This window comes from Eleginops maclovinus, chromosome 20 (assembly GCF_036324505.1).
Source record: "Eleginops maclovinus isolate JMC-PN-2008 ecotype Puerto Natales chromosome 20, JC_Emac_rtc_rv5, whole genome shotgun sequence".
NCBI classification, from domain to species: domain Eukaryota; kingdom Metazoa; phylum Chordata; class Actinopteri; order Perciformes; family Eleginopidae; genus Eleginops; species Eleginops maclovinus.
Window position 1 is genome coordinate 17,712,685 of NC_086368.1, and position 23,323 is coordinate 17,736,007.

The following is a 23,323-nucleotide window of genomic DNA, read 5'->3' on the forward strand; positions in this document are numbered from 1 at the left end:
GTCATTTCTCTTCAAGCCTTGGGGTATTACTTAAGTAGTACAATAAAAACATTTTTGCTTCACAGGGAACTATGTGAGTTATGATACATTGACTACTGTAATTGTCACTTGAGTCAGTGTCAGTTGGAGCTGAAGACTACAGAAAAATCTGAGGCTAAACAGTCAGAAAGACCGCTACTTGCCTCACACCCTGAAATCGCAGAAAAGTGTGGTGGTTAAGTTGCATTCTGGCTTACGGTTGTGGAGAAAGGAAAAACAATATGTGGAATAAAAAACATCCCTTGTTCTGCATCAGTTGGGAAACTGATTTGGATGATGTTATAGGAGGTCAAGCTAAATTGGTTAAATAATCTTTTAATTACATTTGATGTCATTTAGCTGATTTTATCCAAAGCGACTTCCATACAGTTCAATACTGTAGAGTTGCGAATGGGACCAGATTTTGATTTCGTATCTAGCCCAAAGACACTCATATGTACTGGCTAGGGATCAAACCACTGACCTCTGAGCCACAGCATCCCCATTTAATGTTCACTAAACCACTAAAAACCTTTATAGGCTAATATCATGTGAATCCTCTTTTAAAGTAGATTTGCCTCAATCAGAGCAGTTGTCCTATGTCTACAGGAACATCTTTGTTTATGTTTTCCTGTATGGCTTTTTTCTTACAAAGGAACACAGTACTGTCATGTAAAGTGACCTTTTGTCTGATCGGGAGTGTCATCTGCTACCTAATCACTATTGATCACCACTCTCTTTGGACTGAAGACCCAGATGGCTCAGACCTCCAACTGCTCCCTTCAGCCCACTTCAACACCCTAGAGATTTGACAGGATACCAGCCACACATGGCCCAATGGAATACATTAAAGCAATATACCAGTAAATACATTAAAATGTAGTTTTAAACAAGCTTCATATTTATGATCCACAAACTCTGTATTTGTGCAGGTCAGCGGTGTGCAGACACTTCTCAGAAGAGTGCTGGGTCTGACACACAGACTCAAAGCAGCCCGTTACTTTTCAAAGACTTCCATTGACGTGTAAAACAGCAAACAGAATTTCTGTGTGATTGTCTTTCAATGAGAAGATAACAGCACTCCGCCTGACTGAAAATGACCTGGGGCAGAAGGACTGAGTCAATAACGTGCTCCTCTTACAAATGGGCCACTGACATGATGGAGCCTGCAGAGACACCCAAAAGTTGCAGTTCTAGAGCAACAAATTATCAATAAAATGTTTTAAAGTGAGACATTTGAAAGTCCCAAAACTATGAGGGGTGCCTTAGACAAATGCAGGGCTTCTCGTGTCTATAACCATGGATCAAAATTAGCCAATTTTCCAACTGGCAGCCTAAACATGAATGATCGTTTTATATTTCTATGATGATTATAGCACATATTGCTTATTGGGCTGTAGTATGAAATTGGGACAGAGCTGATATCTGTGCAGTTTTATTCACAGGGATAAATTCAATAACAACACACAGCTCTGAAAATTAACTGTGATCAGTGTGTCCTCTGTTGTTACATCCTGGTTTGTACCATTGATTAAACACCTCGGAAAACAAAGGTCACACTGTTTGGCTACATGGTGTAATGCTACATGGAATGATGTAACTCTGCCATGTGCTGGTCACTGGAACAGGTTATTGATGTATGTTTGTCAATATGATCCAATTGGTCCAATTATTGTCGGCATGATAAGCTGTACGATTATCTGCTGATGGACACAGACAAATAATATCAGACACACAGCTCAAAGATCACTCGGACCATTAAAGCTAGATCTGCACAGATGAAGCATAACCAGAGACAGAGCTGGACAATGTGATGATATTATATTGTAATAGGCTTTGTTCATTTTGGTTATTCAAAATAAGTGTCTTTTCCAGGTTTTAACGGCTGCAGTACAGTTAATCGATGTAATTTTCTGAGTGTTATAGCCATTTTATTATTCAATTTTACCCATTAAGCCATGATAATAACTTCTTTTTTTTAACTCACTGTGTAAATAGTTGGTGTCAAGCCTTTGTGTTTGGTGTTTGAAATATCATGATACCTGATCTTCCTCATATTGCCAGGCCATTTCCACACTGCTAACTACAAGGTATTATTCCATTAAAGACAAACTTAATGTGCTTTTGAGAGGATAAAATCTTGTGATTTTTGGGATTTCCCCTAATGCCACCAGCATCTTCACATTTGCGACTTTGATTGAAATTTCTCAACAGCTATTGGATGGGTGGCCACAAAATTAATTAAAGTAATTTATGACCCCCTGAATTATCATCAGTTTTTGTCATCCCTTAATAACAGGAGACCTGCACACACTGGAGGCCTTCTTTTGGCTGTAACAAACACGGAACAGAAAAAGAGCCAATTTAGTTTTAAACTGTATGCCTAATGATGTGTGAGCCTTCACTGCCTGAGCCACCCAGCTCTGCCAAAAAGACTGTTTCCAATTGGTGTGAGTGCCTACAGTATCTCATTCATTACAAAGGAAATTGAGGCACAACAATTAATTTGCTTGTTAAGCATATAATTAGCACTCATACACTCATTAGGAGATATAAATAACCCTGTGGATGAACACACAAGGTTCCAATTCCTTTATGAGAAATTCATGTGGATTTTAAGAGCAGTAAAACCTTACTTTTTTTCTATTTCCATTACAGAACCTGGACATGTGTATGTTTTTAGTCAGAACCTCATGTGCACTGCATACGTAATGCAGAACAACATGCAGTCTGCAGACAGACTGTCCTGCAGTGCCTCACAGAGCGGAGGACACAATTAATTACATGTGACATAATGACATACAGCGACTCATGCTGTAAGGTTTTGTCCATGTATGAGGTAACGGTTCCTGTGTGTTTTGGTAGAGAGACGACTGGATGAGGCAACAGAATGCCTATTGAGTTCATGTGTGAATGCTTAGGCTCATGGCATCAGGAGCAGAATAGACACTTAAATGTAAGGTCACTAATGACGAAACTGCAGCCCATCTCCTGCTAGCATTAGTGCTTTAATGAGAGAATAATGAAGCAGGAGGAGAGATACCTTTAATAACTTCCACATGCTGCTTCCAGTAAGTGGAACAGGCCTGGAGGTAAGAAGTTGTGAGAAACATTGGAAAAACCTGAGCAACAATGGATGAGGCAAACTAGATAAATGGAAAGAAGGAAAGATATATCATTAACACAAATTAATTGTTGTTTAATGTGTTTTCTTGTACATTGTTTTGGTATAGAGAAAGTTGTGCTGATCAGAAATGGATCCTTTACTATTCAAACTGGAAAGAAAATAAGTAGATAAGCTCCTTTCAGCTATTTGAGAAGACATAATCGTTTTCATCTGCTTTCCAGTTTTTTAACATTCCACTGAATCTACCAGATGAAACACGCGTTGGACACCACAAGAAGAACAAAATGAACTTACTATCACAGCCCACAGCTGAAGTATCATAACCAATACCATTGCAATATTAAAAGCTATTTTTCAATGCTATTTAAACAAACAAGTATACAAACTGACTTTAAATTAGGAATATAACTTGCTTCACAAAATTAGCATTATCTACTTATCATAAATGAAAAATAGACAAGCAGAATTAAACCTTACTTTACTTGATTAAAAATGGGCTTCGGAAATGTCTGAAGGTGCTAAAATAATTACTTTGGCAAATTTGAGGTGAAAACATCCATCAAGTGTGGCGTAAATAACAGAGAAGAATAAGAAGAGACTCTTTGCAAGTTAGGATAAGTTACTGTTGTTATGCCTGTTAAGATTTTTGTTCCCAAAAACAGTTTACGTTGATAACAGCACTCAATATGTGCAGTAATTTTAACAATGTGTCCTTGATCTCTAATGGAGAAAAACAAACAAGCTTCTTTTTTCTTCACACACCCTCTAAAAGTTGTATGTGTATCTCCAAGAGGCACATTCACAATAATTTAATGTGGGAATAGTAAGTATGAGTTGCAAATACAGTTAATGGTCTTTATTTTAACATTTCTAGAATTAGTAGTTTAATTTGTGCTCCTACAGGACAGTGAGATATCAGGGTCAACTACAGAGTAATGACTCTGAAACAGGTTGGCATTTACTGCCTTGCTCAAGGACCCTACAGAGAAGTAAATATGGACTCATTGTCGTCACAGAGGCCCGATCCACGATTCAGCTAGTGAAAGGACGGGCCATTTGTCTAACCAAAAAGCCATTCCGTTATTGTGTTACTCGTTAAACAGTCTGGCCTGTGGCTTGAATATGTATGTGATGAGGAGATATTGTTGAGAATGATTTCAAAGAGTTGCTAAGAACCAAACATCTCTGGCTTTTTAATTTGGCTAAATGAGTAGCGTGCATGCTGAATTTATGAGCTGTACTACATATGGTCCTAAATAAATGAGTTGGATAAGTGGACTTTTATTTGAATGTTCTCTGGATAACGTGTGTTTTGGTCTGATGCTGCACAAAAGAACCACCAATGTACAGAAATAACATTTTTGGGAAGCTAATGATTTGTGGGGAATTAGAAACCAGCAGTGACGGAACAATGCAGTGTAAACAACAGATGACTTAAAAACATAAGGCCAACCACACAATAACACCACCAACAAAAAACCTGGAGGACAACAGAAGGCACAAGCCGTCGAGGTTGATCACAGATTACTCATTATCCCGTGAGCACTATTCATGTCTGGGTCTTAAGTTACAAACTGCACAATGCAGCTCCGTGCCGGAGCTCCCCGAGGAATACTGAGGGCCTTGGATCATGTTCACCCTTTACTGGCACAGTCTGAGGAGGCCAACATAGATTTAACCACATGTGAGGTAAATCTTCCCCTTTGTTGTTCTCTTTCTTTCTTTAAGCCAGCCCCTGTTATTCGGTGACAGATCAGCAACCTTCAATTATAAAAGTGCTGAAATCACAAATAGAGGAGCTGCAGGTTTGCCTTCTACATGTAAAACAACATGCAACCACCCTGGATATGTTCAACAAAAGTACACACCCTGGTGTACTCATGACTTCTCAATGAGATCGTCAAACTAGAAATGCGTAGGTTTTTTTTTTGCTGAGCAAGTGTTGAACAAAAGTTATTAGAAACAGAGGATGGAACAGATGATCACAAACCCCCCAACTTCTCCCGATGCTGTCCAGACCTAACAGCAAGATCACTGGGAAATCTGGTTTCAATACACTGCTTCCTGTGAAGGCAGGAAATACCCGTCATTTCTACAGGCAATTAACAAAGAACCAGTGTGAGCATCAACCTTAGAGTGGCTTTCTTGAGATCAGAAGGTATTCCCCCAACACTGTTAATTCAATTAGAGACTGAAAGGGCAAGCTGGGAAAGAAGGGCACAGAGGGAGCATAAAAGGGCACAAAGTTAAGACTAGGGTGTGGAGGATGTGTGCAGGGACATGGAAGAGGGAGTATTTACATGGCACACAACCAGCAGGCAACCCAGCGGACAAGCAAAGACAGCAGACACTAGTACAGAGAGCTGCTAGAGGGGTTGGGATGGAGCTATTTAATATCCAGCTGAAACACGTCCTCCTCTGTCCTGGACTGGGCCGGGTGATGTTTCACTTCACAGGTTTTGCTGGGGCTGCAGCTCAGTTACAGCTGCAGGAGCACAGCACTCCTAAATCCTCGTTGTACTTGAATTATCCTTTTTTGACTTTCATGGTTTGGTGATTGCAATGACAAACCATGTACTCTCTCTGAACTCCTTTAACTATGTACTGGAAGGTATAACTGGCAAAAAAGATCTAATTTCAAACAACATTTATGTTTCTTTTTCCAGCTAATCCCAAGCATTGAAATAAGCTTCATGAAAATATTATAGTGTATTACCTACAACCCCATGACTCCAGTATTTACTCTCCTTTCAGCTTTGGTCTCCACCAACTCCTGAGGGAAATATCTGGCTCCTTACATTTGCTAAATGCTCCACTACAATCCCTAGCAAGTCACTAACCTTGTGTTAATGCTGTTAGAGGCAAACCGTGGGTTTATCTTTTGGTTTTAAATCTGTCTGCTGCTGCTTGAAAAGGTTTTAGAGATTGGCGAAATATTGAATGGTGATGCTTTAATTAAATAGAAACTCTGGAAAATGTTAATTTCACAGAAAATTTGTGTCTAAATTGTGCAAGAAATTGTCATCATAAAAACGTCATGCTGTATTTTGCAGTCATTTATAAACAGTATATAAATGTCAATTTCCAAAAAAACGTCTAAACACAATGACAAATAGGGTGCTGACACTAGAGTTGGATATTCTGACTTGAAGACTGCCGCTTCAAAACTGTATCAGCACCATCTGTGCCAAGTAACAACACACTTTCATGTATATATGATGACATCTAAAGCAGATTTTGTGCAAACATTTTCTAGCACTAGATAAAATCCATCTCTATGAGCTTGCCAGACTTGGTACTCCTTTAATGGCCTGTGCCTTGACCCCACCAATTGACAAACATAAACACAAGGAAGAAAATTATACTAAAGAATCGCAGTGTTGAGCAGACAAGGACAGCCCCCGATTTGTTTACATATTTCTGCCTCCATAACATCAGCAGGGAAGGCCAGGGGAACTTCCTATTTTGGGAAACAGCTGCCTTAAAGCAACAATTTCTGGGGAAGGGAAAATGAACTGGTGGGAGAATGAACTGTAATCTATTTCAGTTAAAGAACCTGTGAGTAAAACAGTTGTGTGGGGATACACAGCCACATCTAAAACTTTTCCCCAAGCCTTCAGTCACAAAAAAAAACATCTCACTACCGTATTTTTTCCTCTTCAGAGTTGTGATAATGCAGGTTTCCTTACGATGACTGACAAACATCTGGCAATGCTGTGATGTGGTGGTTCAACTCCACTGTGGGTGAACACCGAGTGGACCACCAATTTAGACGTGAGTGTTGTTACTTGATATTAATGAACTGAGACTGATCTCACGAGGGGAGAGGTCTAAGTCATTGGAAGAGTAAGCCGAGCTCTTGATGCTGCATGTCTGATCAGTGATATTTCACAGCTGCACGTCTGCAGTTGCTTCAAAGGGGGCCTAATAAAACCTTCTCTAATCCTAGACAGATTAGAGATAAGGCAGTATTAATAGGTATGTTGCTTTTGTCTCTGCTTCCATGTCTGTCAGCTAAATTATGCTATTGAATTAAATAATTTATGTTTACTTTCTTGATTTACATTCACACATTTCAGTACAGAAAACGTTTTGATAAGGGTCCTGTAAATCTGTTAATGACCTCCGCCATGAAGGTTATGTATCAGCTCAGTTTGTCTGTCTGCCATGAGGATTACAGGAAAACGTCTGTCGTGATTTTCATAAAACACGTTTGAAGACGTCCGCATTGGAGAAGATCCGAATCACAGGCTTGATAAAAATACATAATTTTCACTTCATTTAACACTAAGAAATAGGGCTTGATAATCCTGAAGAGCCCAAATACAAAACACAACAACTAGAACACAGCTAACGACTTGTTGTTAAAATGCTCTGAGCAAACAAATACAACAGTTACCTATGTGGATAACACATTACAACGAAAAAAAGGGAATATTTTTTAGAAGGTATCATGGACAAACTTAAGTTCATCATGAGGACTTATAACTTAAATGTTATCTTTGGCAGACATTAGAGCATCTCCCACTCACAAGGCTGAAGGTTTGGCAGCCAACCATCTTTTTTCTCTCTTCTTCTGTGTTTGCAAGTATGTACTGACACATGTGTGTTCCTCATCTGTTGATGCTAGAATTTTCCCTAACCGTTTAAAGGCCGATCCCAAACTTCAGCCGCGCCTTATTACCGACTTGTCTGTCTTTAACTGAATACAGCCGATGCCCTAAAAGTTGAACATGCTAAACCAAAAGGCAGATGAAAAAGCCTTGGTCTGGAAAATCGAACGTCTGCCCATCCTCTGACGTAATGATTCAACAATTGAAAATATAACTCCTGGCTCTGGAGGATGCCAGGTACACTGTCTGTGTGTCTGCAACCACTTACTTAGAGTTTCCAATGTTCAATGCTGCTGGTGCAACTTTCCGATTGGCCAGCACATTTTTAGAAGTATGGGAAAACACTTTCGCTGACAACAACTGTGAGAACACCGGGGTCTTTGTAAGTAAGGAAGAAGGCACGCCTGGAACTTCAGAACTGCACAGAAAGCCACAGCTGCCTCTGTCATCACAGCAGACTTTAATGCAGCTGCAGCATTTTTGCCTGTAACCGAAGCTGAAACCAAACCTACACTGTCTCAGAGCTCCCTACCACTGCAGCCTCACGTCTCAGAGGACACAGTTACCCCACTCGCTGACCCCCAGTGACCCTCGTCTGTCAGAGGTTCAACGCTCCGAGGGAGAAAGCTGGAGAGGGCAGCTCCAATATCTGAGGTGTGATATTGAGGGTAAAAACAGTAAAGCCTGTTAGTACTGGATATCCTCTCATACTCTGCCTAAAATTTGAATGATGGCTTTTGAATCTGGCTGGTATTGACTTGGTGTTTGTGTTTTAAAGCTTGGCCAATACAGCATAAAGAACTTAGTAAGACCTCACCCACCTGCTATAACTTCAAACGTTACGGTGAATTTGATCCTAAAAAGGACTCTGTCTTAAGAGAATAAGCTCCTGTCACTTTTACTTTGAGTTACAGTTGCCTTAAATTCACTTAATTTGTGCAAACACAGAAGCAGAAATGGGTGCATTTATGCTTTACCTGCACTGAAATGCCCTGAGGATTATACTGAGCAAGCAAAGGATTTGGTTCATATGCTAGAGATTGACAGTCAGCTATGGACTCTTGGAGCCTTCGTTCATGACTTGATTCGTTCCAGACAGAGAGAAAGGACACAAATCTACAAAGGACCAAAGAGATTTATTCCCAAAGTAGAAAGGCTTAAAATACTAATGTATATACAGTTAGAGTCGGTCAGGCTGTATAAAGTGCCCTACTCAGGTCGTGAATGTGAAAGACTGCTTTGTCAATTTTTCTCCCTAAACCTACCACAATCACTGACTGACTAAAAATGGCTGTGGGTGTACAGAGGTGTTACTCACCTCAAAGTAGCGGTTCGGGGTCGGCTGGGAAAACAAAATGTGTGAGCAAGCCAGGTACATATATGCTGTCCGGTAAGAGCTGATGTTCTGGTGACCCTGCACCAGTTTGTACAGCTCCAGGCACATCAGGCCTGCCACTGCGGCAGTGGTGGTAGCTATGGCTGGGATTATCCTTCCAGCGATGAGCTTACTCTGTGATGGAGACAGAGGAAAGTTCACTATGAAAATGCAATTCAATAAAAGAAGAATGATATGATCATACATATTGTCTTACAATGTGTTCAATGGTGCAAAATATATACTGTAGTATATACAAACAGTTTATTTACAAATGTTAGGGTATGTCATCTATGAGGTGCTTGTACTGAACTTGAATTTTTTAATGTGGTGTTTTTTAATGCTTCAGCTCCACTATATTCAGTGGCAAGTATTTAAGTGAGGGAGTACATAGACCATATAGTAAAAATAACCTCACAAACAAAACACTATATCACAGGAAAAGTCTTTTTTTTAAGTATAATTTTAAAATTGGTATCAAAAAATATTTAAAGTGTCAACAGTTAACAGAGTTATTGTTCCATACGGTATACTTTATATTTTCTAATACATTAATGTTAAATTAGCATTTTAATGATGTATCGGGTTGGGGGGGGGGTCTGAAATATAATATTGTATAAACTGGTTGACAGTTTAATCTGCATTAAGCATCTTATTCAAAACGATTTGATAACATCTCAAACAACAAAGTAATAACTAAGCCTATATCAAATAAAGTTAGTAGCATAAAAGGTTATTTTTATACTACTCTACTCTGAAATATAGTAGAACACTAGCAGAAGAACATCAGCACCAAGTTACTTTACAGTGATGTTGGATGTAATGCATAACAGTACAGCATTTCAGTGTATTTCACATTCATTTGATTATTTTACCTAAGTTCTGAAAAACTTGCCAAGGTACATTTGGCTTTTGGTGTTATCATATTGTATGTTTTGCATGTAACCAGGGTTAAATGGTGAATAAAAACAAAAATAATTCCAAAACATGATGCTACATGTGGCAATCTCTGTAGGATTACACAAGGGTAACCCTCCCCTCACTCTTCAGGACCCATCCCCCATTCCTCCATCTGTCCTGGCGGTGTGTCTGCAGCAGCGACTGGAACAAGGCCTGGCTCAGGTGTCACCTCCCAGGCGACAGGTAAAGTGCTGTGATTAGTTCTGCCCCAGGGACAATGGGTGAGGCAGCTGTTTCTGTGGCTTTAGGGCAGGTGTGAGCAGCATTGACTAAAAACATGACCCCAAGGGAGGGGGAGCAGTGTTCATTGCTTTTAATAATATACGCCACCACTTCAGCTTGTTCCATCTTTAATATGTTTTCCCTTGCAAAGAGATTTGATTAGATGATGCACAGAGAAAAAAATGTTGACCTGGTGCCGAGAGGCTGCAGGGATTACATAGTTCTCCGCTCTCAGATTGGATGCAGCAACAATGTAGTCCATGTGGAAGTTATTGTCGTCATCCTGTATCAAGTGGAAAATAAACATTATTCAATTATATAACAAGAACCAAAGCTTGATGCATCAGACAAAATGTATCTGATTAAGTATTAATGTCCATGCCTAGTAACACCCCTGCAGTCATATGATGCTCAGTTTGGCTGCTTTGAAGGCTTTGTTGTTGTGTCACTTAGATCACTCCAATATATGACTTGGTCACCCCATCAGAATGCAGAGGACATCAGATTTCTGTTGTGATCGTGCCCAGTGAGGTCATGCCTCTGCTTCTGCGGCTCTACAAAGGCTAGGAAGGCGACTGTCACTCAGGGATGGCTTAAGGGGATGTGAGGAAGCTGCTAGCTGGCAACCTGATGCATTTGAAACCCTCCTACACACATTCCATCTATCCACAGCACAACCTGGGCATGTGGGGATAAAAAATAATGAGGAGGGGGAGCATGATAGTTTGGGGATCTCGTTGTTATTCAAGATGACATTGGATATGTACCTGACATACCTTTTACACCTTCATTACTGCTTCTCCTGAGTCACTCAAACTGCCTGACAGTGATTTCTATAGCCTGACTAAATTCCTCTAACACCCAACTCTGCAGCTACAGCAACTGCACACTGACTGCTCCACTTCTATGATGAGGCATATGGTAAAGGTTTTGTCACTGTGACATACTGTTCGCCTACACTCTTAACTCCCATTAAGATGACAAAAAAAGGTTTCCCAGGCAACCAAGGAATTGCATGCAGGGTGAATAGGTCAACAGGTACAAAAGGGATAGGTGAAGAGGACACATTTCTTATGTAAATATAATGATATTTCGGGATAAACATCCACAATAACTCAATATGTCATGAATAAACTACAACTGCATCGCATTCTGCATTTGTTTAATGTAATAGGAGATAAGGTATAAGATATTAATATTTTCCTTGCTCCGTTGTTGAATTGTGAAGGAACACATTTACAAGAAACATACTATAGAAACTGGCTCATAACTTGAATCCAAAGTTGTTTTGGATTCTATTCAGAGTCTGATTTACTTTATTATGACTTGTGCTGAAACAACTGTTAAGGATACACCTTTGGGAAGTTGTTGTTTGTCTGTGCTCCCAGATCACTTTCTAGAGATACAGTATATAACTTAAGCTTTGCTGCCACAGACAATCTAAGGTGACAAGCCAGTGCTAAACCTGATTAAATGTCCATACAGTGAGTGATTATTTGTTAATAGGCGGTGAAAGAGATTGTGAGGAGAGACTGTGACTGACAGTCATACAGGGGGAAATCTACCCTCAGGACTCACTTCAATGATGCAGTTGACACGTATGCAGACACTGTGTCTTTGTCCTGAGTTGTTGAATGAAATGCATTTTGCCTAAAGTGTTCTAATACAGCTCTTAAATATGAAATACATCTGTTCCATGTGAGCTGGCTGGAGATTATTATTTTTTCACCAATGTAATAATCTTTGGATTCATATATTTAAGCCCCAGGGAGTATTAACAGTTAATAAAGAGCACAAGCAAGCTCTGTTTCACGAATGTTTTGAGCAAAAGCACAGATGCGGGTCACTAAGGATCCAAAGAAAAGGGAAAAAAAGACATATTCTGAAAGCACCCATAGATCTGAGTGCAGCTCCCTGCTAACGCTAAGCCGCCAGTCTGTCTGTGGCTTCTGCGGAGGTGTCACTGTGCTCCCGCCCTACCTTCTCAAAGTCAGTGGGGTACATCTGCATGGCTGAGCTTTTCAGAGACGGGGAGGCTAACTTTCCTTTCAGCTCTTCAAGTCTGGCTTTTTCTGTAGCATAGACAAAGACAGACATGAAAATAAAAGGGATTCTTCAAGAGAGTCAGTAGTAACATTAAATATCAGGGAATTCAAATAACTCACCGACATCATCACTGTCCTTTTTTTTGTCCTCCTCCATCTCCTTTTCAGTGAGGTGAATCTTCACGGAGGACTTGGGAGTGAAAGACGGTACGGATACTTTCTCTAAGGTTATTCTGATGGAAGCGAAGTCTCTTGTGCCGTTGATCCCGTAGATCTGCCCGTAGAGATTAGCTGCTGCCACAACATAATCCATATGGGTTCTCTAAAACACAAAATAAAAATATAAACTTCAAACTATATTGACAGTTTTGTCATATTTTAACAGAAAACACACTTTCCATATAAATACTAAATTGACTTACATGTCGTTGGGCATTTCTCATACATTTAGCTTTGTTTTTCTAATGACAAAGACAATCTTTAACAATACTTGTAATGCCTTTTAAATAATAATAGTTTTCAAAGCAGACCTGCCTGCAGGGTGAAACTGTAGACGCATCATTCTGTATACCTCAATGAAGGTGGTGCATTAAATCCATTCTACTTCTCTTAGTCATTTTCTTTCTCTTTCGTAACATATACTGGATGTGCACGCACATCGATCATCATCTCTTGCAGCAGTAACTACTGCTTACTTCACAGAAGCAATTTACATTTTACATTTATTCAACCTCTCTTCTGTAGTACACCACTGCACACTTAGTGAGTGAAACAATGCATGCATAAAAAAAGCTACTAAATATAGAATATATGAGCTTTTAATAGAGAATTTCTACAGCGGTAATTACCTAACCCTAAGCCTAACCAACACATACTGTAACAAATAATGAATGAATTAAAAGTGAAAACAAATACTTTAAAACAAAAATTTTGCAATAAACACCAAACAGGTGAAAAGCGTAATCACAGTATTACAGTTGCACACAGTATGCAGTCTTCACTTTGCAATTTGAGTATCTGTCAAAGTTCAGAGCTTATAAAATATAATATGATAACGTTTCATGCGGATGGAAGGGCAAACATAAACAGTAAAGCAGTCAGATAGCATTAGATGAGACAAAGGCTGAAGTACAGGTACGTCGGAAAAGGTGAGGTCAAATCATTAAGGCAAGGAAAGCATTTTATGTTGTCTGTGAATTTCAGCCATCAGTGCTTCATTACAACCTTTTGTTTAATATGAGAATAAGTAGAGATTATCTTGGCTATCAATGATGTGAACGTGATAAGACATAATTATCTGCCTTTCAATATCCATATGCATGTTTAGTGGCATTCACAGATCACATAAGAATCCAGTATACAGTGAAAGTCGGGAACAGTTGCTATCACATCAGATAAAGAAGGAATGCTAACAGTCGTCAACAAATACTGTGGGCATTTCAATGATTCCAGTCCACTGTTTTAGGGTGCATGTCAGGATTACTACTGCATAAGCAACAGGAACAGGCACTACTCACATTGTTGGGGTCAAAGGTCAGTGGGTGTGGGCATCGCTTGGATCCAAACCAGAAGGGTTGACCAGCAGCAGTCTTCTAAAGGGACGCAGAAGAAAATCGTTTTTACAGTTAAAAGTCAAAAATATTGCATTTACATATTTTTATTTTACATAACCACAAAGCTCACCGTAGTTCTTAATAATATCACAGTGACACAGGAACATTTTTGTCCCTCAACTAAAAAGGGATACATTTTTATATTCCAAATGACTTTATTTTTAAGAGGAATTTTAAGCTCAACCATTTCAACACACATTATGTACTACTCGATAAACTAGTCCTTCACATTTTTGAACCAGCAGGAGGATTCCCATAGTACTGCCAGACTAATATTGCTATCAGTCGTGTGTTGACAACACAATTTGTATGTCTGATAAAGAAACAAAGAGACTGAGGGCTTTGATGTTTCCAAATGGTCCATATGCTGGGAGAAGGAGAGTCCTGTGGTGCGAGTTCTCACAGCAGGGGGGTTTTCTATAGCAGCCAAAAGGCATCCACTGTATTCTCCTTTTCACAACCAGGATCAGACGCCTTCAGGGTTGATCCTTATAAAGGTTAATACCAATAAGTTTAAGAATGTATAAGGTGTTCCTATGATACAAATAAGACTAGTCAAATGTAGAACCACTTCGAGGATCTGTTCCTTCATTAGTAAATAATAGGTTGACTTTTGAGTTTAGAGTGTTTATTAATAAAAACAACTTATTTTTCTTATGTGCTAAAAAAAACCCTGAAATGTTTCCTTTACGCCATGTCTTAAATTGACTTTATTTAAAACATGGAAAACTAATTGTCTTCAGTTAACTAACCAGTCAGACAAACTGCAGTAATTTAATTAACTAGAAGTGGGCTGCTCACTGTAATGAATGGGTTGGCATAAAAAATATGGAGCCTTTTATCTCTAATGTCATTTTAGTAGAAAGTTCAAACAGAATGACACTCGCTTCTATATGGAGGCTCACATTCATAAAATAAGCTGTTATGTTGAAAGAGTGGCCATCTGTCATGTTTGTGTACCTGTATTTGTCTGGTTGGCTTGCAAGCGTTAAAAACAGTTGCCTTATCGTAGTTCCTCAGAAAGTTTGCGGTCAAAAGTCACCTTGCAGGATGACAAGGAAACCATAACTCCTGTACGTATAATGCCATTAACCACAACAGCTATGGAAGGAAAAGGAGAAGCAACAGCATATAACCATAACTGCCACAGAGCTTATCTGAGGTGTTTTTGTAACGTTTAACAATCATTTTAGGAAGGATTTTATATTTGTCTCAATGCAAATAATGCCCCACATGAAAATAACTATTTTTTAAGCAAAATGATAGCAAAAGTGTAGTTTTTTCTCAAGGGAAATGCAGGGGGAAATCATTCTTGGACAGAGGAATTTCTTTAACCCTGCAGGGACACTAAATGAAAGTAGAAATGGCCAGTTGCTGGACTGACGTTAGTGATCGTTTGTTTGGGTTGATACTGATCCGTGCCCCCCCAGGTGTGACAGCATGATGTGACATCACTCTGTCTGCATGCTTCACCAGATTACAAACCCTCAGAGCCGCTCAAAGATATTTATCAAAGATGGATTTCAGTGGTTTCAGCTTTCTAACAAGGTTAATAGTGGTTCTTAAGCCTGGGGAAATATGCTCCAATACACAATGAAGTGAAATGTAAAGAATTAAAAACTGACTCGCTTTCTTTTTGTGCTAATGCCACAATGAAGATTTTAGTTGATTTGTTTGCGAGGACCTTACCTAAAAACAGTGACCCTCTGTGTGCATAAACATTATTCACAGCTTTATGAAATGTGGTCTTAGAGAATTATATTTCCTCTTGTGTGATTTTACCTCTTCAGGAGGGAAACAGTGCAGAAGCTGGCGGATATCATTGTTAAACAGAGTCTCCCATTTGCACCGTGCCCAGCCCACACAGTCGTCCCAGCTTGTTGGACGCTGTCCTCCAGCTTCTATGTTCACCAGGCTGCTCAACAACCCCTCAAGAGCCTCCAGGGCCTCAGCGTCTCCCAGACCAAGAGTCCGAGGCAGAAACTCTAGATCTCTGCAGAAAACAATACAGGAATTCTTTCTTCATTTAATGACAGACATAAAGTATACAGGAGGTAATCATTAGATGTGAAAAAGGCAAGACCTGACAGGTATCCTCAACCTTTCTGGTTGTAAAATACATTCTCATAGTGTAACCTTCAGAATAAAAGCTTTTTTTTTCAGGCAGGAAAAGACCAGTTGCACAGTGGCACACACTCGAACTGGAAAGCAGAAAAGTGTTTATGGAAACATATTAGATTTAGGAAAGCACAGAGCAGAATGACTAAACAGATCTTAGTTGATCTGGGAGTAGTCTTGCTAGTGACTCAGAGGGTATTCCTTTGACGCATGGCTGTGTACTAATAGGAAGGAAAGTAAGTAATCTTGTAGTGTACTGGTCAGTGAAACTTCAAACCAGACACCTGGACAGTTCATGTGCCATTATCATGTGTCAGCTAAACATTCACAGCCTTGCACTGAAAAAACAAAATGGGATCTGCCTCCTCTGTGCGCAGTTACACCTAAACAGGTCTAAACAGGAACATTTAGAGTCATAGTTCTGCTTACAGCTCCACAGGTGGGAGGGTAACACAACAACATGCGACTGTATTTTCCATAACCTCATCATCAAGGGCTTGAATTTACTGGACTACAACATTTACCTGACCCGCCTTGTGAAAAAGTCCTGAGCACTTTTCCATCACTGCAACACAAAGAGACCTCAGAAGCACATAATACATGCTCCTATTTCTACACATCAGTGTGGCGGGAGAAACTTTAATGGCTGTGTTGACCGACAATGGCCATTATCTGCTCTAGGCATTCACATTTGGCTTCAGTTTAAAGCTGCGAGAAAGTGCTTCACAATGAGGGGGGAATTACATCAAATCTCACAAAAACAAACAGAGACATCTCAAAACATGGCGGGATTAGAGGGGCTCCGGAGCCTCAAAGCTCAGATGAAGTTTTGGCCTGGGGGCTCAAATCTGTTACTGTGACATTATAATTAGATTGACATGTTTTTCATAACAAACTCTGAGATTCACAAGTCAATTAAATATCACATCTCAACTAAATATATACTGTATATCAGCAACATACTGACAAAGCATTTTGCCATCATATAGTACTTTCTATATTGCATTTTATCAAATTATTCAGAACGTTTTCTTAACCAGAAAGCCTCTAATTAGTTGATACACTTGTATTTTCAGAAAATAATTTGAGCTGCTAGATAGCTGTAATGTAAAAAAAATCTATTTTTACTAGGAGTTTACTGCTAAAAGGCAACCACATGTTTTCCTGTTTATAAAACTAAATAATGAGCTTGAAGCACTTCATTAGTTTTGTAGGTTTGCTGGAATGCTTTGTAGGTGAGCAGAAACTGATTGTTAAATGAGCAAGTAGTGGTAATTAAGTGTCAGCAGATTGGCAGCAGATTGGTAAATGCAATTAAAAACGTTTTTTGGAAGCCACACTTGTTGTGGAAAAAAGTTTAACCACATGGAGGATGGCGTCATATCTTACCTCAGGAAAAGATTCACTTTTTCAGGTGCTTGTTTGAACAGTCCTTCAAACTGGTCTCTGGCCCACTGTAAAACAATATGTACATAAAATACAATCAGGATAATAAAAATACACTGACAGAAACATTTAGAGGAAAATATTGCAATGGCAATTGGTACATGCATGTCATGTCAATCATAAGGATTCATTTTGAATCTTTAACTTTTCATTTGGCACCATCATCTGGTCATTATAATGTTTCCAATATTTGTTAATACCTGCAAAACATTTCCATCAACCTCAGCTATACTTTTTGTTTTGTAACATTAGGAAGTGTTATTACAAACAGGTTATATTGTCAAGTTAAGAATTTACAATTACATCCTCAGAGACTATTCATCAGGTTCTAGTCCTGTAAAATACTTCTTCCAAAACGTGTTTTCAACATTCTCAACCTCTATTATATTTAAATGAGGTGGTTCAGTGGTATAATAAAAGTAAAAAACAACAGATTATAGGTATTGTCTTTTTCTTGCTCTGGTCATTAAGTGTAGGTACTGAAGCAGTAGGAGGAAGATCAATCATTGTAACTCAAACAAACAGCTCAATTATAGGTTTACAAGGTACCTGCAGGGTGTGCTCAATGCGGTGAGGGAAGTTCTTGAGTGTGCAGAGCGGGATGGCATCATCAGAATTCGATTTGTCCGGGCCATAAGACTCTGTCAGTTGAGGCACCACCACCAGAGTGTGACCCTTACATCCTAAAGTTCCTCCTTCCAGCAACGGTTTGTGGTGTTGCACACAGCGTCCATCGAGATAGACTCCTGGGAATCAGAAAGAGCAATCAAAGGCTTTTGTACTAAATGTTGTACAGCTCCGGTATATTTACGGTTGTAATTAGAATTAAAATAATGGCGAGGAAGTCAGAGTAAGTGCACTCACTGGCTTTTACATTATCAAGGGCTGCAGCCACTCCATCGAGACCCATGAAGAACTTGTTATCATACACTTCTTCACTGTCAGGGTCCAGGCAATTCTGGTGAGCAGTGATTTTCATCGCCGGGTTCATTTCTCGCGCAGCTTTGGCCGCAACGTCCGATTTTGGTTTCTGTTTATTTAAAGATGAGCAAGTGGTCAGTGTCTTTAAGAGATAATGTCTTTCAGCAATGTAGAACACAAAGAGATGGAGGGTAAAGTGAATACAATGTTATTTCATGTGAATATTGAGAATTGTTTCTTATCTATCAAACGGCTCAAATAAATCAGCAACATCTAATGCCTAAAGAAAACATATACACTGTCTCATTGCTCTCTATTATATAATGCTAGAATAAACACAGTTTTTTTCCAGAATCTCAGAGCATTCAATTATTTTTTGTCAACATACCCTTTAGTTGCACTCAACTATGTGTTGCGTAAGTTGTTTAGACACTGGGAGTTGTTTACCCAGATGTTAGTGATCAAGTGTCTGATATACCACTAAAGTACACACAAAACAAAACTGCCACAAATGATGGAACATGTCATCAATGTGTAATCTGACACAACCTATCTCAGACAGTGACTTTAGCCCCCCCAACCTGTCCTATTAGTAAAGCCCTCTGACCCTTCCACTTAACCAGGTCAAACAAGAAGTAGTGATCTATGATGGCATGTGATGTTCTTCATCACAGAGGAGAGGTTGTGTGTTTTCTCACCCCAATATCATTAGACCTGAACAAGAACTGTCGATTCAAGTTGGATCTTTCTATGAAGTCCATGTCTGTTACGGTGATGTTCCCTTCTTCTCCTGCACTGAGCCCAATGAGGGCAAAGTTTTTAAGAAGCTCACATCCGATAGCACCAGCTCCAACCTAGACAAAATACAAGAGAGATACTGTGTCAGACTTTATTAGCTTTTGATATGCTCTAAAGATTAAAGACTATTATTGCACATTCAGGGCTGCTGCAATCTTCAACAAATATTTATGATTATCAATTAATCTGCCTAATAATTTAAAGATGAAAACATTTCATCCCAGTTTCCAAGGATTTGTCTTTAAATTTCTTGTTTTGACAGTCCAAAATCCAAAGATTAACATGAATTTAAATAGACAAAGGCAAGATATCTTCATCTAAAAAACACACATTTTTCACGATACATTTCTTTAAAGATTATTAAATTATTACAAAAATGTTTCTGTCAATCTGCTCAGCGACTAGCTGACTAGTGGTTGCAGCTCAGTTGCACATTACATGTCAAACTCCTTGATACATTGCATGCCTTTTTTACGGTGAAAAAAGGAACACGTGCACGCACTCCCTTTTTTCCAAACAACACACAACAGTAACAAAATAACACCTCTAAAAGGAAACAGGGAAAGGGTTTGGCACTGTTGAATGGCCTCTGCACACCAAGAGGTCAACACTGGCAGGAAATGCCGACCATATCACAGCCGTTTCCTGCATGTGCCATCATTAACACCAGACAAATGAAAGGAAAACACAGATGGAGCGCCTGTATTTTCTTGCAGAGTGTGCTCCCTGCTGGACAAATACCAAACCTGCCCTCACCAGGAAATACTTCTGCCTTTCAATCTTCTCCTGGAACGCTGGGCCAAACACGACAATCTGTCCATCGTACCTCGAGCCTTTCTGTCAGAGAGGAAATACCAAAATGTATTTTGAGTTTACATCAGAATTCTCATAAAATGTTCCTAATTGATATATGTGACTTGTTTAAATGGAGAAATATCCTCACATACTGCTGAAAAGGAGCACTCTGCCAGATGGTCCTTCTCTTCAGGGAGGCACTCAAGTGCGTCAAAATATAGCCACTGCTGAAGAGGCGTAAATTTCCCACTACACGCCTGCAGGTACAGTATAGAGTGCACAGAGCAAACACAGTCAGCTATAAGCAACTCCAAGTACTACATTACATATTTTTAATATACACAATGTAAAAATAGCTACGTTATACCCTATCAAAAACTTCTACCTTTGAACTAACCTTAATAACTTCCTGAGATGCAAGGCCTCCAATGAAAGCATTCACAGGAGCCAAGTCACCCTGTGCTGTGAAGGACAGGATTCTCACAGCAGCTTCATCCAGCTGATCCAGCTGGGCAACTGTATTCAGCTCTCTCACTATGGCAAGCAGGGCATCTGCATCTGACTGTGTGGGATTAATCATGAAGAACTAAGTGAAAACAGTTCAATACATTACAGCTTTTAATGATTATGATAAAACACCATATCATATTAAACTTGTTTTGGGAAATACATGGGCTGGTTTTTAACCTTCACAGACCTGATCCCAAGGATTAGGGCGTCTCTTTTCTTTCTTCACAAAGCCATGGAGGGCTTGGAAAGCCAAATGCAGGGTGTTATGCCTCGATATTTTTCCATAATCATTCAGTTTCAGCAGCTGATGGTCCAATAGAGCCGCACTCAGCGGTTTCTGCAATTGGTGTTGTACTTATTTTATTTACAAATGCAAAAATCAAAGAAAGTTCAAATTGAATCTGGATACTTACAAATGTTAGCATGCAGGGCTGTTTAACCTCCGTCACTACTCCACCACGTTCATACTTAGAAAAGTTTGAAGTGTCACATATGCTGAAGGAGTATGGCCCTGATGAAAGAGTTGACAAATGATACAGACACAAATAATTGTCATCACAATTATTACTTTCTACTGGGATGCTGCTTGGAAAGGTTGTGTGGCACATTGAGTGCCATATGGCTGATCATAACTAAACTCTGTTTTGCCAGTGACAGCAGCTGAGGAAAGAAACTGCGACTCTTGGTAACACTTACCACAGACTTTGATCTCAACAGGACGGATGCTGTTGAGCTCCGTCATCCCTTGCACTTCTGAGAAGAAAACTATAGAACCATCTGAAAATCGATGCTTCTGATCATCTGTGCAGAGCACCAGTCCAGGATTGCTCTAAAACAAAGGCATGTTGACAACCTTCATAGTTGAAAGACATGTTATACTAATAACGTTTTAGTATGTCTATTTTCACGAAAACCTATAAAGAAATTTGGAATTATCACAATTTTAATCAGGGATATCCATATAAGCAGATATTTGTAATATTAGGATTTGTTAGAGAGGTTTTTAATATGAGAGAGACATAAAACAAATGGAGGGTATTACCTTTGAGACACTTTGTATCATTGCCGATGCGGGCCTATCTTCATCCTGGTCCAAGACCTCAAACTGCTCCCCAAAGTCACAGAACAACTGACTGTAAAATAAAACGCACTGATTCAACTTCTCTGTTCCATGTTCAAGTGTTTTTTTGACCGCTTGTCTTGTCCACTTACCCACAAAGTCCTTTGGTGTCTGCTACAATGAACTTGATTCCTTGTGAATGGCAGAGATCCCCAAAACGCTTCTGGTCGTCCAGTGAAGAGTCAGTGACGACCACCACCTAAAAAATGGACAATTCCCTCAGATTGTGTTTCACTAAAATCTGAGTTTAAGATGTTTGACCAGCATTTTTGCACATCACAGCTATTTTAGAAGGCAATTGCTGTCCAAAATGCAAGTTACGCAAGTGTGGCTTTGAAACCTTAAAACATTCAAGGCACATACTGAGAATACTTAGAGTGGACATATCTAACTATCTCTAACAGTATATCACACTGTTTCATGTGAAAAAAGCCATGATGCACCTCATATTTAATACCTGAAATTGCAGTAGCAGTTTCTCATCCAGGGGTCCGGTGTGGGCATACACACGCACATGTGGGTTCAGGGCAGACAGCTGTTGCAGGGAACATGTGGCTCGGTTTTGACCAAGATCGGACTCCTTTAGGAAAAACTGGTGGGAAAGGGAAATTACCGGTTGACAGATGATCTCAAGGTTCACCTGAGTATCACAGTGATTTATCTGTGAATGGGTTTGCTCAGATGCCACTTGTTTGAATGCATTGACAACATTTCCATCTAAACCAAAAACGACCCTCAAAAGTTGTTTTATGAAGCAGCTTCTAAGAAGTTCACTGCAGATTTTCTTTCAATAGCTTCCATGTCAAAATAAGAATCAAACAATACACATATTATTTTGTTTAAAAAGTCTGGATTTTTTTCTATAGGTTCCATATCATGTGACACGGTGTCTACTGTCCTGACCAAGAAGACAGTGTGAATGTCGAATATGTTAAAACTAATTTAACATCTCATCATCACAACCGGAAGTTACAGCTGGCTGATTTGGCAAACAGTTCCGTTTGATCTAACGAGAAGTTGTTGACATATCACATCACAGCATATAATCTAAAACATACATCTCCTTAAAAACCACATATGAATTAACACGTTAACAGCACACAGGGTAATTACCTGGGATGAAAGGTCGCTCCACGCTGCCTTGCCTTCATCCTGTACGGTGACAGATTTCACTCCGGACAGGATCACATTTTTGGCTATTTCTACCCCAAGACCACGCATGCCTGCTATGAGTACACTGGCTGAGCCCATCCGCTGCATCGCGTCGTGACCCAGAACATACCTGTGCAGGTGAAAAAAACCGGTGGATCTATGGACTAGCAGCTTTTAAAGGTACATGTTTCTATCTGTTGATTGATGTGCGGTAAATACTTACAGCTGTCTGGAGTACAATCCTTCATCGATTTCAACGATTTCGGACATGTTGCACTTGTAGTCTCCAATATGAGATGACCAGTTTCAAAAGAGGGATCAGCTGGAATGACAACCAAACACTTCCAACAAGGAACTAAACGAAAGAGGGGTGTGACATATCTCGAGATGACCGTTTAAAGACAAGTATTTCACTTTCGTTTCAAAAGAAACTTGTTGTTGTTTTTATGCCAAAACATATTTAGGAGGCTGGCCAGTAGAGGGCGCGTCA

The 23,323-nt window shown here is 39.5% G+C and overlaps 1 protein-coding gene across 1 annotated transcript in view; it reads right to left on the reverse strand.

The window, feature by feature from the left end:
- The window catches only part of uba7 (ubiquitin-like modifier activating enzyme 7), a 31,482-nt gene extending 8,190 nt beyond the window's left edge, over positions 1-23,292 (reverse strand). Inside the window, exons 1-21 of the mRNA XM_063911699.1 lie at positions 23,057-23,292; positions 22,795-22,963; positions 22,139-22,273; positions 21,774-21,880; positions 21,604-21,694; positions 21,258-21,390; positions 20,975-21,072; positions 20,749-20,898; positions 20,449-20,613; positions 20,204-20,308; positions 20,013-20,093; positions 19,157-19,312; positions 18,402-18,567; positions 18,087-18,283; positions 17,481-17,545; positions 15,756-15,966; positions 13,878-13,952; positions 12,481-12,682; positions 12,296-12,387; positions 10,506-10,598; positions 9,077-9,268 (exon numbers count right to left, since the gene is read on the reverse strand). Coding sequence (XP_063767769.1) covers positions 9,077-9,268; positions 10,506-10,598; positions 12,296-12,387; positions 12,481-12,682; positions 13,878-13,952; positions 15,756-15,966; positions 17,481-17,545; positions 18,087-18,283; positions 18,402-18,567; positions 19,157-19,312; positions 20,013-20,093; positions 20,204-20,308; positions 20,449-20,613; positions 20,749-20,898; positions 20,975-21,072; positions 21,258-21,390; positions 21,604-21,694; positions 21,774-21,880; positions 22,139-22,273; positions 22,795-22,963; positions 23,057-23,103 — 2,730 coding nt within the window. The 5' untranslated portion in view covers positions 23,104-23,292. The remainder of the gene's footprint in view (positions 1-9,076; positions 9,269-10,505; positions 10,599-12,295; positions 12,388-12,480; positions 12,683-13,877; positions 13,953-15,755; positions 15,967-17,480; positions 17,546-18,086; positions 18,284-18,401; positions 18,568-19,156; positions 19,313-20,012; positions 20,094-20,203; positions 20,309-20,448; positions 20,614-20,748; positions 20,899-20,974; positions 21,073-21,257; positions 21,391-21,603; positions 21,695-21,773; positions 21,881-22,138; positions 22,274-22,794; positions 22,964-23,056) is intronic.
- Positions 23,293-23,323: the final 31 nt, after the last annotated feature.